We start from the raw sequence: 16,182 nt of genomic DNA, 5'->3' as shown, positions 1-16,182 counted from the left end.
ACAATCCCATATTTCCAGTGATAGAGCACCAGACTCCTGTTCATCAGCCTTGAATCTAAATGCTACCTATGACCCAAGAGGTGGGAGGTCCAACATTTGGTGAGAGGTAAGCGAGTGGGGTGGTTGGGGTGGTTGGGGGGGGGGGGGGGGGGGGGGGGGGGGCGGTGACAGGGCAAACAAGAGAGTTATCTACTAAGTCGAAGGGTCATGAGGACTCGAAACGTCAACTCTTTTCTTCTCCGCCGATGCTGCCAGACCTGCTGAGTTTTTCCAGGTAATTCTGTTCTTGTTATCTACTAAGTACTTACCTACGAGTGAATGCAAAATGAGAACAATGATGGCAGTAGCAACAGACAGAGTGGCAAACTCAATCAAAATAGAGACAGATCACTTTAAAGGGCTGACTCTGCAGGCAGCTCAGAAATTATTCCTGGTTATTGGCATTGAAATAAAAAAAAACACTATTCCAATAAATGATATTTTAATTTTTTTCCCTCACTTTGTAGAATTGCAAAATTTTATTCAAAGGGCTCACAATGGAAGATGGTTGTGACTGTTGGAGGTCAGTCATCTCGGCTCCAGGACATCCTCAGGGTAGTGTCCTTTGCCCAACCATCTTCAGCTGCTTCATCAATGACCCTCCTTCCAACATAAGGTCAGAACTGGGATTGTTCGCTGATGATTGCACAATGTTCAGCACCATTCGTAACTATTCAGACACTGAAGCAAGTCCATGTCCAAATGCAGCAAGGCCTGGACAATATCCAGACTTGGGCTGACAAATGGCAAGTAACATTCACACCACACAAGTGCCAGGCAATGACCATCTCCAACAAGAGAGAATCTAACCATTGTCCCTTGACGTTCAAGGGCATCACTCAATCTCCCACTATCAACATCCTGGGGGTTACCATTGACCAGAAATTGAACTGGACTAGCCATATAAATTCTGTGGCTACAAGAGCAGCTCAGAGGCTAGGAATCCTGTGATGAGTAACTCACCTCCTAACTCACCATAGCCTGTCCACCGTCTACAAGGCACAAGTCAGGAGTGTGATGGAATACTCAACACTTGCCTGGATGAGTGCAGCTCCAACAACACTCAAGAAGCTTGACACCATCCAAGAAAAAAACAGCCCACTTGATTGGCACCACATCCACAAAAATTCACTCCCTCCATCACCGACGCACATTAGTAGTGTGTACCATCTACAAGATGCACTGCAGGAATTCGCCAAGGCTCCTTAGACAGCACCTTCCAAACCCACGACCACTACCATCTAGATGGACAAGGGCATCTGGTAGGTGGGAACACCACCACCTGGAAGTTCCCTTTCAAGTCACGCACCATCCTGGCTTGGAAATATATTGCCGTTCCTTCACTGTTGCTTGGTCAAAGTCCTGGAACTCCCTAACAGCACAGTGGGTGTACCTACACCACACGGACTGCAGCAGTTCAAGAAGGCAGCTCATCACCACCTTCTGAAGGTCAACTGGAGATGGGCAATAAATGCTGGCCCAGCCAGCGAAACCCTCATCCCAGGAATGAATAAAAAAAAATTGAAAATAGATGTGAATGACAAAATTAAGTGGTGGATTGTGGAATATTTTCAAACAATCTTGTTTTCAGCTCTGTACTCAAGATAATGGGATATGTTTGCCTCATTGGAACCTTCCAGCCCATTTAATCCTATCCTTCCACGTATTCCCTTTACAATACCTACATAGTCCTTACACAAATCCAGCATTTCAGCTCCAAATCATCATTCCAGGAAATCCATCTTGGCTGTCAATTTGATTCCTATCCTGAATTATACCATTGCAACTTGAACCCGTTCCTCTCATTCTGCCATCTTGCCAAAATCACATTATCTCTTTGTGAAATTGCCTCCACCTATGCATCATCTCCAGCTACTGTCCATCGCTCACCTGCTAGATTTCTCTAATGCTTCAAAGTCATCAACACTCCTGCATTCAAGTACATTTCCATTAAAACTTTCTGTTTCAATCTTTTGCGCTCAGCTTCAGCCCCAGCCAAAAACAATAATGATCTCTTCTGTGACCTTGACATTACGCTGACCACATCATCATCCTCCTCCATCAACTCTCTTCCATTGTGAGAATAGTTTTGAGGTGTTGGCCAGAGTTCCACAACATTCTGCCTGACACAGCCAGTGCATATCTAACAGCTTTGATTGTTAGCATCCAATTGGTGAGCAGCTCTGATTTCCTGTCTGAGGGGCTGAAATTCCACCTCCAATCTATTAACGGCTAATCAGCTGTTAAACGACACTGGACAGACGGTCTTCTGCTTGGCAGACTGCCCCCCAACTTTTTAGCAGGGGGGTGGAGGGAACCACAGGAACCCATAAAATCAAGCCCAATCATACTCACAGTGTCATACTTTACACCCTATGTCCCTAACTCCTCCATTGTCATTCCTGGTTGTCCCACTGACAGAGCAGACACACCAGACATGGCTTCACAGTGGTATACATCCAGGAGTACCTGGGGTCCTTACCATTGACTTCAGAGCCCGTGAAGTCTCATAGCATCAGGTCAATAGCCCTGCTGATTACTACCTAACACCCTCCCTCAATTTTGTTAATCAGTACGCCTCTGTGAAGAAGCATTGAGCATAGCAAAGGCACAGAATGTACTCTAGGTGGGGGACATGAAACATCCATTACCAAGAGTGGAACCATAGCACCACTCTTGACCAATATGGCAAAGGACATAGCTGCCAGACTGGGCCAGCAGCAGGTGGGAACAGATCCAAGGCGATGGGAGGGGGTGGGGGGGGGGGGGGGGGTTTAGAATCTATTTGACCTCATTCTTAATCAACTAAGCACACGTGCATCTAACCATGACAGTATTTGCAGGAGGGACCACAGCAAAAGTCTTTGTGACGACAAAGTGCCAACTTCATATTGGGGACACACTCCCTCATGTTGTGTAGTGTTACTACAATTGGGGTTAAGGCCATAATTAACAGCCATGATCTTATCGAATGGCGGAGTAGGCTTGAAGGGCTGGTTGGACTACACCTGCTCCTAATTCTGACGTATTTCTCACTTTCCCATTACCATCAAACCATTGCTGTTTGGTCATGCCCAAATGGTTGGCTGGCTATCCTATTGGCCCTGACAGATGTTAACAGTAAACTCAACTTGCATTGAGAATGCAATTCTAAGTTTGTACCAGGAAGGGGGTGAGTCCATTGGGCACTTCATTCAATATGTTTTCCATTCAGATTTGGCTTCCCTGATGACAATCATGGGATTTCATTTCTTTACCAGTTACTAATCTATGTCCATCTATTGTCCTTGATAACAAGCAGTAATGCTACACCACATGATGTAGATGCTTTAAACAGTAGTTAGTTTACAACAATTTCCTAGTCTGTTTTCCTTTCTTTTGTAGAAATTGACTATTTCTTTCTGATCACTTCATATTTGTACCACTCTATAGTCCAATTATCTGAGTGAATTATTAGAAAGAGGAATGGATTTTATGGGTCACACCAGAATTCATATATTGTTTTTTAAAATGTCTTCCCTTTTGACACCAACAACAGCCTACAGCATCTTATAAGTGATTTTTAAAATAACCTTATAGCAACTGCTTCCATCTATGTTTTTGTGCAGAAATATCTTGCGTCCGGATTAGCAATGGGGAGTCAATGAAGCAATTGCTTAAGAAATAACATTGTCTTTTTGAAATTCACTAACTCTAGGTTGTTTAGGCTTTCCCATAATTTGTAACATATCAGCAGATTTGTAACCATCAGGCAGTCCAGTTTATTGCCACAGAATTGGCTCTATTATCAAGGGATCATTCCACTTCATGGAATCATCTGATTGAATCAAATCAGTCTGAATTAAGGGGATCCCTCAGGTGAAGTTCACAACAACAAATATTAATTTTATCCCAAAAGGGACAGCAATTTAGACACTTTTCATTTTACTTTTAAAATTTGACCAGGAAGATGTTCTCAGCTCTCCCAGAAAATTATGAGCAATTAAAAAAAAAATTACTGTCCTGTAAAGTGTCTCGGGGAGCAGTATACAGACACAGCATTGGATCCAAGAGCTTTATCTGTCTAACTGCGTCTTTTTTTGCATTGAAATGGAAGGATTTTCATGAGAAACATTGTGAAAAGGTACATAATCTTCAATGATAGTGTAAAAACTTGATTTTTGCTCTGTAAGTTGTTACTGAGCCTATTTCGATCATCACAACATTAGTCAATGAGATGAGCTGTTCGTTTTCTAGACATGCTTTGATGCCAGCAGAACAGAATGATGAAGTTGCAGCAATCATTGTCCAATCCACTTCTTTCTATTCAGTAGAAGCTATTTGATGTTTGCTTAACTGAATGCAGAGATGAGGTTGGATCTTTAATACTGATAAGAAATAAGTCTAAAGATTCACCTTTAGAGGCCAAATAACACATTTCAGCCAGAATGAAGTATGCATTAACTCCTAGTTTGTTGCATATCAAACTTGATAATGAATACTAAAGCATCTTAAACACTGATATACAGAGAGGTAGATTGCCAGGAGTCTTAAGCAACTTTGGAAGAGATATAAATCCTTTAACAATAAAACAACATAGATTTACCTAACAATTTCACAAAATTAGATCTGTTGATTACTTTACTTTTTGGTCTAGCTAAAACACAATTATCAGGCATAGGATCCAAACATTTTACACTAGTTGTTTGCTGACAATATAAGCCAGACTTTGGTTTGTACCCTCCCTCAAAAAATAATATCTAATCTCACTATTAAGCCCTTAGCATTCAGTGGTCTTCTTGTTCGCCTTAGCCCTGGCTCTGCTACTTGACTTCAATCAGCAGTTCCTTTATGGTTTATTACATCAATCTGCATTTGAACATGGATTCAATAGTCTTGTTAAAATATGGAGTCACACTGGTGGAATAGCAATGAGTTTTACCTCATAACTTGTTGGGTATTCACCAGTGGCTCTGCAGATGAATGCTTGAAAAAAAATCTGCTGGTTTGATATGTGATAGCTCTGGGACACATTACAGCAGAACGAGGATAGCAATGAAGATCAGGAAACGCAAGATGAAAAAGTAAAATTTAAACTGATAGGTGATGTTATTGTGGTTAAAATAACCACTTCTATACTAAGAATAATTCTGGTATATATAGTAACAATAAAACCTTAAATTTACTATTAAACTTACTATTCTGCTTGAGCTAAAATGATTTTGAAATCATGAAGCTTTGTCTGGGGTGTAAGATTAGTAAGTTTGCGGATGACACAAAGATTGGCCGGGTGGTTAACAGTGAGGTTGAGTGTCTTGAGCTACAGGAAGATATAGATTGGATGGTCAAATGGGCAGATAAGTAGCAGATGGAATTTAACCCTGAAAAGTGTGAGGTGATATACTTTGGAAGGAGTAATTTGACAAGGAGGTATTCAATGAACAGCATGTCACTAGGAAGTTCTGAGAAACAAAGGGACCTTGGCGTGTGTGTCCATAGATCTCTGAAGGCAGAGGGGCATGTTAGTGGGGTGGTGAAAAATGTATATGGGACACTTGACTTTATCAATTGAGGCATAGATTACAAAAGTAGGGAGGTCATGTTGGAGTTCTATAGAACCTTAGTGAGGCCACAGCTGAAGTACTGTGTGCAGTTCTAGTCGCCACATTATAGGAAGGATGTGATTGCACTGGAGAGGGTGCAGAGCAGATTCACCAGGATGTTGCCTGGGATGAAACATTTAAGTTATGAAGAGAGGTTGGATAGAATTGGGTTGTTTTCGTTGGAGCAGAGAAGACTGAGGGGCGACCTGATCGAGATGTACAAGTTTGAGGGGCATGGACAGGGTGGATAGGGAGCAGCTGTTCCCCTTAGTTGAAGGGTCAGTCACAAGGGGTTTAGGGGGGATGTGAGGAAAAGCATTTTTACCCAGAGGGTGGTGACGGTCTGGAATGTGCTGCCTGGGAGGGTGGTGGAGGCGGGTTGCCTCACATCCTTTAAAAAGTACCTGGATGAGCACTTGGCACGTCATAACATTCAAGGCTATGGGCCAACTGCTGGTAAATGGGATTAGGTAGGTAGGGTCAGGTGTTTCTCATGTGTCGGTGCAGACTCGATGAGCCGAAAGGCCTCTTCTGCACTGTGATTCTGTACAGTATTTACCTGATCTGGTTAAAGCTGCATGTGGTACGTCTTATCTAATGTGCTGTACAGAATTATTCAAATCATTTTGAAGCTGAAATTGATTTTGGTTCTGATTCAGTAAACTAACATCCTTTACAGGTATTTACCTTAGGTCTACTGGTCGACTTTCTAAAGCTCATCTGCTTTACAATGCGCTTTATGTACTGCAAAATAAATAAAAAACTGTTGCCCAAATATTTCTCCTAACTTAAAGAATGCCTGATGAGTGTATAATTATTGGATTAGAAGTCTCTGCCATTTACAAACTACAGCAAATTAGAGCTGTTCTAGTTACCCAGTAGGTTAGTATGGAAATGTTATAATTTTAAAAGTAGTTATTATCTGCAGTTTCACATGACCAAACAAAACTTTGGATCAGTTTCCCTCAGGAAAGTGGTCACTTCATTTACAGTTAAAAATAAACAAAACAAAGTAGATAAAACACAGTTAATTACATAATCAAAAAACATCTCAAGATTATGTTCACATCAAAGTTTCACTATTTTCAAATAAGTAATAACCTGTATGCAATATCATGTCTCACTTTTGAGCTCCCCAATCACCACTGCTTTAGTTCAATCACCGACAACAATGATATAGTTGTTCCGAATGAATGGACACCACTGCACAAGAGCAAACATTCTTGGCAGGAAACTCTGAGGTGCAATCTTTCTATTTTGCTGATCTCCTCCCTTATCATGTGCAATGAAGCAAAGCAAAAATATACTGCAATGGTCTGTAAGCTATGATGTATACTGGGGAAATAATAACAGCTGCTTTGGTGAAAGAACGTTAGAGCTGAGATCTAGTGTATCTAACAAACAAGTGAGAGATTTTAAAAAAAGAATTGTTGGGATAAGTGCCATGTTTCTATGTTACTAAACACTGAAAAGCTTTGGGCCTGGACAGAAAGCATGACCGCCACTGATGAAGCAATTACTGCTACAAAATCTCAAAAAAGGAACAAAACCGGACGGACCACCTGGCATTGACCGAGGCACCAGAAATGACAATGGCAATCTTAGCCTGGTCGACCCTGCAAAGTCCTCTTTACTAAACTCTGGGGGCTGGTGCCAAAATTGGGAGAGCTGTCTCAGACTACTCAAGCAACAGCCTGACTTAGTCATCCTCACGGAATCACACCTTACAGATAATGTCCTAGACACCACCATCACCATCCCTGGGTGTGTGCTGTCATACCGGCAGGACAGACCCAGCAGAGGTGGTGGCACGGTGATATGCAATCAGGAGGGAATTGCCCTGGAAGTCCTCAACATCGACTCCAGATCCCATGAAGTCTCATGGTATCAGGTCAAACGTGGGCAAGGAAACCTCCTGCTGATTACCACGTTCTATCGTCCCTCAGCTGATGAATCAGTGCTCCTCCATGTTGAACACCACTGGAGGAAGCACTGAGGGTGGCAAGGACGCACAATGTACTCTGGGTGGGGGACTTCAATGTCCATCACCAAGAGTGGCTCAGGAGCACCACTACTGACCGAGCTAGCGGAGTTCTAAATGACATAGCTACTAGACTGGGTCTGCGGCAGGCGGTGAGGGAACCAACAAGAGGGAAATACTTGACCTTATCCTCATCAACCTGCCTGTCGCGGATGCATCTGTCCACGACAGTATCGGGAGGAGTGACCACCGCACAGCCATTGTGGAGGCCAAGTCCGCCTTCACATTGAGGATATCCTTCATCGTGTTGTGTGACACTACCACCGTGTTAAATGGGATAGATCTCGAACAGGTCTGGCAACTCAAGGCTGGGCATCCATGAGACACAGTGGGCCATCAGCAGCAGCAGAATTGTACTCGAAAACAATCTAACCTAATGGCCCGGCATATCCCCCACTCTACCATTACAATTAAGCCAGGGGGTCAACTCTGGTTCAATGAAAAGTGCAGGAGGACATGCCAGGAGCAGGACCAGGCATAGCTAAAAATAAGGTGTCAACATGGTAAAGCGAGAACACAGGACTACTTGCGTGCCAAACAGCATAAGTGGCAAGTGATAGACAGAACTAAGTGATTCCACAACCAACGGATCAGATCTAAGCTCTGCTGTCCTGCCACATCCAGTCATGAATAGTGGTGGACAATTAAACAAATCACTGGAGGAGGAGGCTCTATAAATATCCCCATCCTCAATGATGGAGGAACCCAGCACATCAGTGCAAAAGGTAAGGCTGATGCATTTGCTACAATCTACAACCAGAAGTGCCAAGTGGATGATCCATTTCAGCCACCTCCGGAGGTCCCCAGCATCATAGATGCTAGAATTCAGCCAATTCAATTCACTCTATGTGATATCAAGAAATGGCTGAAGGCCATTCTGCAAAAGCTGTGGGCCCTGACAAAATTGCAGCAATAGTACTGAAGACTTGCACATCTGAACTTGCCGCGCCCCTGGCCGAGCTGTTCCAATACAGTTAAAACACTGGCATCTAAGCGGCTATGTGGAAAATTGCTCAGGTATGCCCTGTACACAAAAAGCAGGACAAATCAAACCCGGCCAATTACCACCCCATCAGTCTACTCTCCATCATCAGTAAAGTAATGGAAGGGGTCATCAACAGTGCTATCAAGCGGCACTTGCTTAGCAATAACCTGCTCACTGATGCCCAGTTTGGGTTCCGCCAGGGCCACTCTGCTCCTGACCTCATTACAGCCTTGGTTCAAACATGAACAAAAGAGCTGAATTCCCAAGGTGAGGTGTGAGAGCCCTTGACATCACGGCCATATTTGACGGAGCGTGGCATCAAGGAGCCCTAGCAAAACTGGAGTCAACGGGAATCAAGGGAAAAATACGCTCCGCTGGTTGGAGTCATGCTGAGCACAAAGGAAGTTGGCTGTGGTTGTTGGAGGTCAGTCATCTCAGCTCCAGGACAGTACCATAGGAGTTCCTCAGGGTAGTGTCCTAGGCCCACCACCTTCAGCTGCTTCATCAGTGACCTTCTTTCCATCATAAGGCCAGAAGTGGGTCTGTTCGCTGATTATGTTCAGTACCATTCGTGGTTCCTCAGATACTGAAGCAGTCCATGTCCAAATGCAGCAAGACCTGGGCAATATCCAGACTTGGGCTGACAAGTGGCAAGTAACATTCGCGCCTCACAAGTGTCAGGCAATGACCATCTCCAACAAGAGAGAATCTTACAAAGACAATATTGCTGATAAAAGGGACATGCTGTTGAAACTTTTCATCCTGCATTCATCAGGACAGTTCACAAGAATACTAATAGTAAAGGATGCAACAATTTATGCTGCATGAGAAGAGACTGTTGATTGGTCGGCAAGTGGACTCTGATTGGTAGAGGCATTGCCATGGAGAATGCACCAGACAACAGTTAACTGCCAAGCATTTGCTCAAATTCAAACGAGGCAGATCAACTCCGATTGGTCACAATGCATTGCCATGGGGAATGAGCTAGGGAATGGCTGTCCCACAAGCTTTTGTTGAGTCGAAAAAGGCACAATGCTCCTTCTGTCTCTGGCTAGGACAGCATTTATTGCCCATCCCTAACTGCTCTTGTTCAGGGGCCATTTAAGAGTCAACCACATTACTGTGGGTCTGGAGTCACATGTAGGCCAGACCAGGTAAGGACAGCAGATTTCCTTCTCAAAAGGACATTAGTGAACCAGATGGGATTTTACGACAATCAGCAATGGTTTCGTGGTCATCATCAGATTTTTAATTCCATATTTTTTTATTGAATTCAAATTTCACCATCTGCCATGGCAGGATTCAAACCCGGGTCCCCAGAGCATTTCCCTGGGTCTCTGGATTACTAGTCCAGTCACAATACCACAGTGCCATTGCATCCACTTCTACAGGTAGACTGTTTGTTTTGGGCCTGACTCAAGAGTTTCTCGATGTAAATGGGCACTTCTGCAACTTAGAATGTTCATCACTGCCAGGGAGGAAAAGTTTATAGAAGCTAAGGTTGTACATCTGGATATACTAAACACATATTGGCAGATGTAGGAATATCACTTTGGCATACAAGTTTCCCTGAAATAAAAGCAGAACATGCTGGAAATACTCAGGTCATACAGCATCTTTGGAGGGTTACAGAGTTAATTTTTCAGAACTCAACAGTGGCCAAGTTTCCTTGAGACCAAGGTAGATAAGATTTAAGTGAGCTAGTCCAGATACATTAAACTACACTGAAGATGAGTTTACCCAAGAACAAAGAATCCAAGAGGAATTGATTGCACAACTATTGACAGAGGATCATCACCTCAGACATTTCAGAAGACTGACACCAATCTTTCAGATGAAAACAAGACAATTAGTGCACCCATGTCAGTTCATAAGAATCAGATTATACAAGTCTTGAAAACATCACCAACTACAAGTATATAAGATTCTAATTTATTCAACATCTAATATTGTTAACTTACCAGCCAACTAAGGTTTCCAACCTTAAATAAATATCACCCAATTTCAGGTACTGATCTCAACTGTAAATGTATAATCAGCAAGTAGCAAATGCTGAATTATTGTGATATAACAGAACTGCCTTTGTAAGCGCTTATATATTTTATCGACTAACCCAATCTGTTAATTATTTGCAACTCAATGCCCTAGTTTAAATATTGCTTCCTGCACTTAAGGTTAATCAAGAATTGTTAGCTCTTGTCAAGCGCTCAGCAGTTTTTGTGGATCTTGAAATGTAGTGGTCGTGTAAACGCTAATATAATTAAAATTGTTGGATAGTTTGATGAGCCATGCTTAGACATCAAAAACTCAAGTGGCTCTAAGTCAAAAAGTCATTGGTTCAAGTTTCACCCCAGAGCAAAAAATCCGGGCTGACATTCTAGTGGAGTCCTGTGAGAGTGCTACACAGTCAGAGGTGCTGTCTTTTAGTCAAGACATTAAATCCTCTCAGATGGATGTAAAGAACCCATGTTATTCATTTCAAAGAAGAGCTGTGGAATGCTCCCCTGTGTTCTGGTCAATATTTATCCCTTAATCACTACCATTCAAACAGATTATGTGATCATGATTGCATTATTGTTTGTGGGAGCTTGCTGTGTATAAAACAGCTGCAATGTTTTGCACACTCAGAAGTGTCCACACTTCAAGTACTTTGTCAGCAGGAAAACACTGAAGTCTCCTGGGGTCATAAAAGGCATGATATAACTCCTTTTAGACTGGGTGTTAAAGCCTTGATAGTTCCTTGATGAAGAGTTAAGATGAAGGCGAGTGATCTTGATAAGTATTCTTGTCAGCCTAGGCTTCGCAGTATTTTACAATCAAAACTAGGTCCATGCCTGTGGAGAATGTTTCAAAGAGCAGCAAGTTGATCAAGAGTGTGGAATCCAGGGTTACTCCAAAGACAAGCACACAAGGAAACCATTGTTTGAGAAATGCTGAGCCTATTGGGTTAAGAAGCGAAATTAGGCACAGGCAGTTGGCAACAGGTGCACCACGGAGGAAAGGAAGTGGAGCAGAGCAAAGTGGTGGACTGTACGGAACGCTGTGGAAAGATCACGGGAGACAACAAGGCTAAGCCTCACTGTCATTATCCCAGGGATAAAAGTGGCAGGATAACCATGAAGAAGAAAGGGTTGCAAACAAGTTTGCAAAACCTAAAGTAGGATATTGTGATCAATGATAAATTAAAATTAGAGCAGTGCATAGTTACCAAAAATAGCTTAGAAGAGGATATACATTTAGATTGCAGTATATATATCAAATCTAACTAAACAGAAGAAAAGGCCAAGAATAATATAGAACAGTGTATTTTGGCGCTGAGAGAAAAGTTTCAGGGAGGATTAACACAAAACTAAAAAGAACTTACTTTTTTTTTTAAGTATATACTTTAGAAAATCAGCAAGACTAAATAGTAGATGAATGAAATGGCTAAAATAACCAAAATTTGAGAAAAGTTATGATAAAAGATACAAGTATCAAGGCAAAGTTATATTGCTGAAAAAAGAAAGACATTGTTTGTCGAAGCTTCTCGTCTAGCACTCATCAGGACAATTCACAAGAAAATGCCAATGTCAGGGGAAAGCAAAACATTTATACTGTATGAGAAGAGTATGCTGATTCGGTTGGCACTCTCTTCACTTACAGTCTAAATATGTTGTTTGCCCTGACATTGGGTTTTTTTGCGAAATGTCCTGATGAGTACAAGGCGAAAAGCTTCCACAAAAATGTCTCTTCTTTTTAGGAATACTCAAGTTCTGTACAACCAAATGACTATTTTCATAGTTAGATATTTAATTTATCCTTGGTTTCAATATATTAAATGACAAGCTGACTGAAGAAAAAAAACTCCAGATAGCAATTGAACAGAAGTAAAAAAAACTTTGTGAAATGTAAATGGAGAACTCAATGGATTGTTAAAGAATGATTCAGATAGAAATGTTACGAGCATCAGGAAAATATGGATATATAACATTAATTCTTCCCAAAATCTTGACATAGGCTATGGACAAGTTGCAGGTTCACTCAAGTGGCTTTGGAATTGATAATGTAAACAGAGGTGATTTAAAAAATATGCTGGAACAAATCTCAAGGAATCAGATGCTCTCATGGTCACCTAGACCAGGTGGATTGTATGCTGGAGTTCCCAAAATAATGGAGTGAGTGGGTAAGGATCCTCATCTTTTTAAAGAAATTAATAAATACAGGATGATGTGCATCTGAGGATTGAAGGGAATAAATGTTACCTGCACATTTTTTAAAAAGCATGACTGAGGAATGATAGACCAGTTCATCTGTCATCAATCTTGGGGTAAATGCTTGATAGCATTTTACTGGAGACCATCAGTATTCATCTAAAGAGGGAAGAGGGCATAAGGAATCTAGTCAGCATAGATTTAGAAGCAATGGGACATTCCTCCCAAGTCCACTGGAATTTTATGAGGAGCAAGCTTTATTTAGTAGACATGGGCAATCCAGCAAGTTTAGTTTATTTGGATTTTCAAAACATGATTAAGGCTTACAAAGATAATGGAAATGAGCTGGCAGGATTGAAAACTGGCTTATGAACAGAAAACAAGGTTGAGGAGATCTGGACAAAGTTCTTTCTGAAATTAATGAAACTTCACAGGGTAATATTTCTGGTGCCCTGCTGTGTACACTATTAATAACACATACAGAAGCAGGCACAGTTAGCAATGGAACAGTTGCTAATGATGCCATGATGTGGCCAAGTGACCAGCAAAAGAGAGATTGAAGGCATTCATGGAAATTTTGACAAGTAGGTTCAGCTAAAGAATTGCTTATTAATGTGTGCGAGACTAAGATGCAATTATAAATTCGACAGAAACGCAAATACTTTTACAAATTACAAGAGAATAACTCCCGAGAGAACAGGGAAAACCTTATTGTAGCATAAGGCTACAATAGCTGCTTTAAAAATAAAACTAAAATGTTCATCAAAAAGACCGCTTTGAATAGCAGTGGTAACAACACAAGTCTTCTTTTGTGAATGTGGTCAACTCTTAGCTGCACTCTGAAATGGCCTAGCAAACCACTCAGATACATCAAACCACTACAGAAAAAGATGTGCCTACACCTTCCAAATCCATGACCTCGACTACCCAAAGAACAAGGCAGTTGGCATATGTGAACATCACCACTTCCAAGTTTCCCTCCAAGAAACACATTATCTTTACTTGGAACTTTATTGCCATTCCTTTGCTGTTACTAGGTCAAAGTTCTGGAACTCCTTTCGTAACAGCATTCTGGGTGTATCTGTACCACATGGACTGCAACGGTTCAAGAAGACAGCTCATCACCAGGCTCTCAAAGGCAATTATGTTTGGGCAATAAATACTGGCCTTGCCAGCAACGCTGACATCCCAAGAATCAATGAAAAAAAGTAATTTTCACTGCTAAAGTTATGTGTAACTTTACAAGCTTGGATGCATACATGATTTGGGAATTTAAGCCACTGGTTCTATGTCAGTTAAATTAATCAGAGAAGATAATACATCTCTTCATAAATAAAAAGTTATGGGTTCCACCTATTAGGTAATGCTCATTTACTGAAAATATCTCTTCAAATCAACATTCATGAGGCAATTGTAGAATAGCTGCCACCAGCATTAGATTGCTGCAACATGGCAATAATAGCATTCATTCGAAAATGGCTTCTCAGACATTCAAATTGTTATTATATTGAGCTGCAAACATAACCCATAGTGCAGCAATGTCATGATTATGCTGACAGCTTCTACAGCTGTAGAAAAATGCAAAATATCACTAAGCTTCTTACTTTGCTGAATAACATTTACCATTTTTCAATCCAGAAGTGTGAGCTGCTTTTCATTACGACCCAAAATACAAAAATCTCCAAGACTTGATGGATAGAATCCAGAAATGTCTACAGATATGTTAGCTATTTTATTTCAAGACTCCTCACGATCAGGAATTGTGCTCTCGGATTGCAAAATTGCAAATATAGATTCCATTTCTTAAGGAGAGGAAAGAAAGAGAGAAACCAGGTACCTACAGACCTAAAATAATAAAAACAAAAAAACTGCGGATGCTGGAAATCCAAAACAAAAACAGAATTACCTGGAAAAACTCAGCAGGTCTGGCAGCATCGGCGGAGAAGAAAAGAGTTGACGTTTCGAGTCCTCATGACCCTTCGACAGAACTTGAGTTCGAGTCCAAGAAAGAGTTGAAATATAAGCTGGTTTAAGGTGTGTTTGTAGGGGGCGGAGAGATAGAGAGACAGAGAGGTGGAGGGGTGGAGTGGGGGTGTGGTTGTAGGGACAAACAAGCAGTGATAGAAGCAGATCATCAAAAGATGTCAACGACAGTAGTACAATAGAACACATAGGTGTTAAAGTTAAAGTTGGTGATATTATCTAAATGAATGTGCTAATTAAGAATGGGTGGTAGGGCACTCAAGGTATAGCTCTAGTGGGTTTTTTTTTTATAATGGAAATAGGCGGGAAATGAAAATCTTTATAATTTATTGGAAAAAAAAAAGGAAGGGGGAAACAGAAAGGGGGTGGGGATGGGGGAGGGAGCTCACGACCTAAAGTTGTTGAATTCAATATTCAGTCCGGAAGGCTGTAAAGTCCCTAGTCGGAAGATGAGGTGTTGTTCCTCCAGTTTGCGTTGGGCTTCGCTGGAACAATGCAGCAAGCCAAGGACAGACATGTGGGCAAGAGAGTAGGGTGGAGTGTTAAAATGGCAAGCGACAGGGAGGTTTGGGTCATTCTTGCGGACAGACCGCAGGTGTTCTGCAAAGCGGTCGCCCAGTTTACTTTTGGTCTCTCCAATGTAGAGGAGACCACATTGGGAGCAACGAATGCAGTAGACTAAGTTGGGGGAAATGCAAGTGAAATGCTGCTTCACTTGAAAGAAGTGTTTGGGTCCTTGGACGGTGAGGAGAGAGGAAGTGAAGGGGCAGGTGTTGCATCTTTTGCGTGGGCATGGGGTGGTGCCATAGGAGGGGGTTGAGGAGTAGGGGGTGATGGAGGAGTGGACCAGGGTGTCCCGGAGGGAGCGATCCCTACGGACCTGTCAGTTTAAAATAAGCTCTGAGATGTTATTAGAATCTATCATCAAAGGCAGAGTGATTGAGCACTTGGGCAAGCATGAGTTGATGAAAGACTGCGTGTATTGGTAAAAGGTATGTCAACTCTGATTAATCTAATTGAATTTTTGAGATTCAGTTACTAGCATGGTGGATTTATAATTGCATCTTAGTCTCGCACACATTAATAAGCAACTCTTTAGCTGAACCCAGGGAGTATCTATGGAAGCGGTCTGCATAGGCTCCCATAGGGTATCAAGGTTCCACACAAGAGATTACGCGCAAAAATACAAATGCATATGATTGGAACAAACATTGAGACATAGGTTGGCCATTTGCTTGGGAGGTAGGAGACGGAGAGGAGGCATCAAGAGAAAATTTTGATTGACGGGTGCCTAAGCTTTTCACCATATACATTAATGGCTTGGATGACGGAACAGAGAAGCATATCCAGGTTTGGAGTGAA

The 16,182-nt window shown here is 41.8% G+C and overlaps 1 protein-coding gene across 9 annotated transcripts in view; it reads right to left on the bottom strand.

The window, feature by feature from the left end:
- tbc1d22a (TBC1 domain family, member 22a) overlaps positions 1 to 16,182 on the bottom strand; it is a 453,849-nt gene that overhangs the window by 163,098 nt on the left and 274,569 nt on the right. The window contains exon 13 of one of the 9 annotated variants that reach the window (XM_041202630.1): positions 12,903 to 12,996. The exons of the other annotated variants lie outside the window; for them this stretch is intronic. Coding sequence (XP_041058564.1) covers positions 12,973 to 12,996 — 24 coding nt within the window. The 3' untranslated portion in view covers positions 12,903 to 12,972. Of the gene's footprint in view, positions 1 to 12,902; positions 12,997 to 16,182 lie in introns of those variants that run through there. 9 annotated transcript variants of the gene reach the window in all.

This window comes from Carcharodon carcharias, chromosome 13 (assembly GCF_017639515.1).
Source record: "Carcharodon carcharias isolate sCarCar2 chromosome 13, sCarCar2.pri, whole genome shotgun sequence".
NCBI classification, from domain to species: domain Eukaryota; kingdom Metazoa; phylum Chordata; class Chondrichthyes; order Lamniformes; family Lamnidae; genus Carcharodon; species Carcharodon carcharias.
The sequence above is the reverse complement of the archived record's forward strand: the minus strand, read 5'-3'. Positions and strand labels throughout refer to the sequence as shown.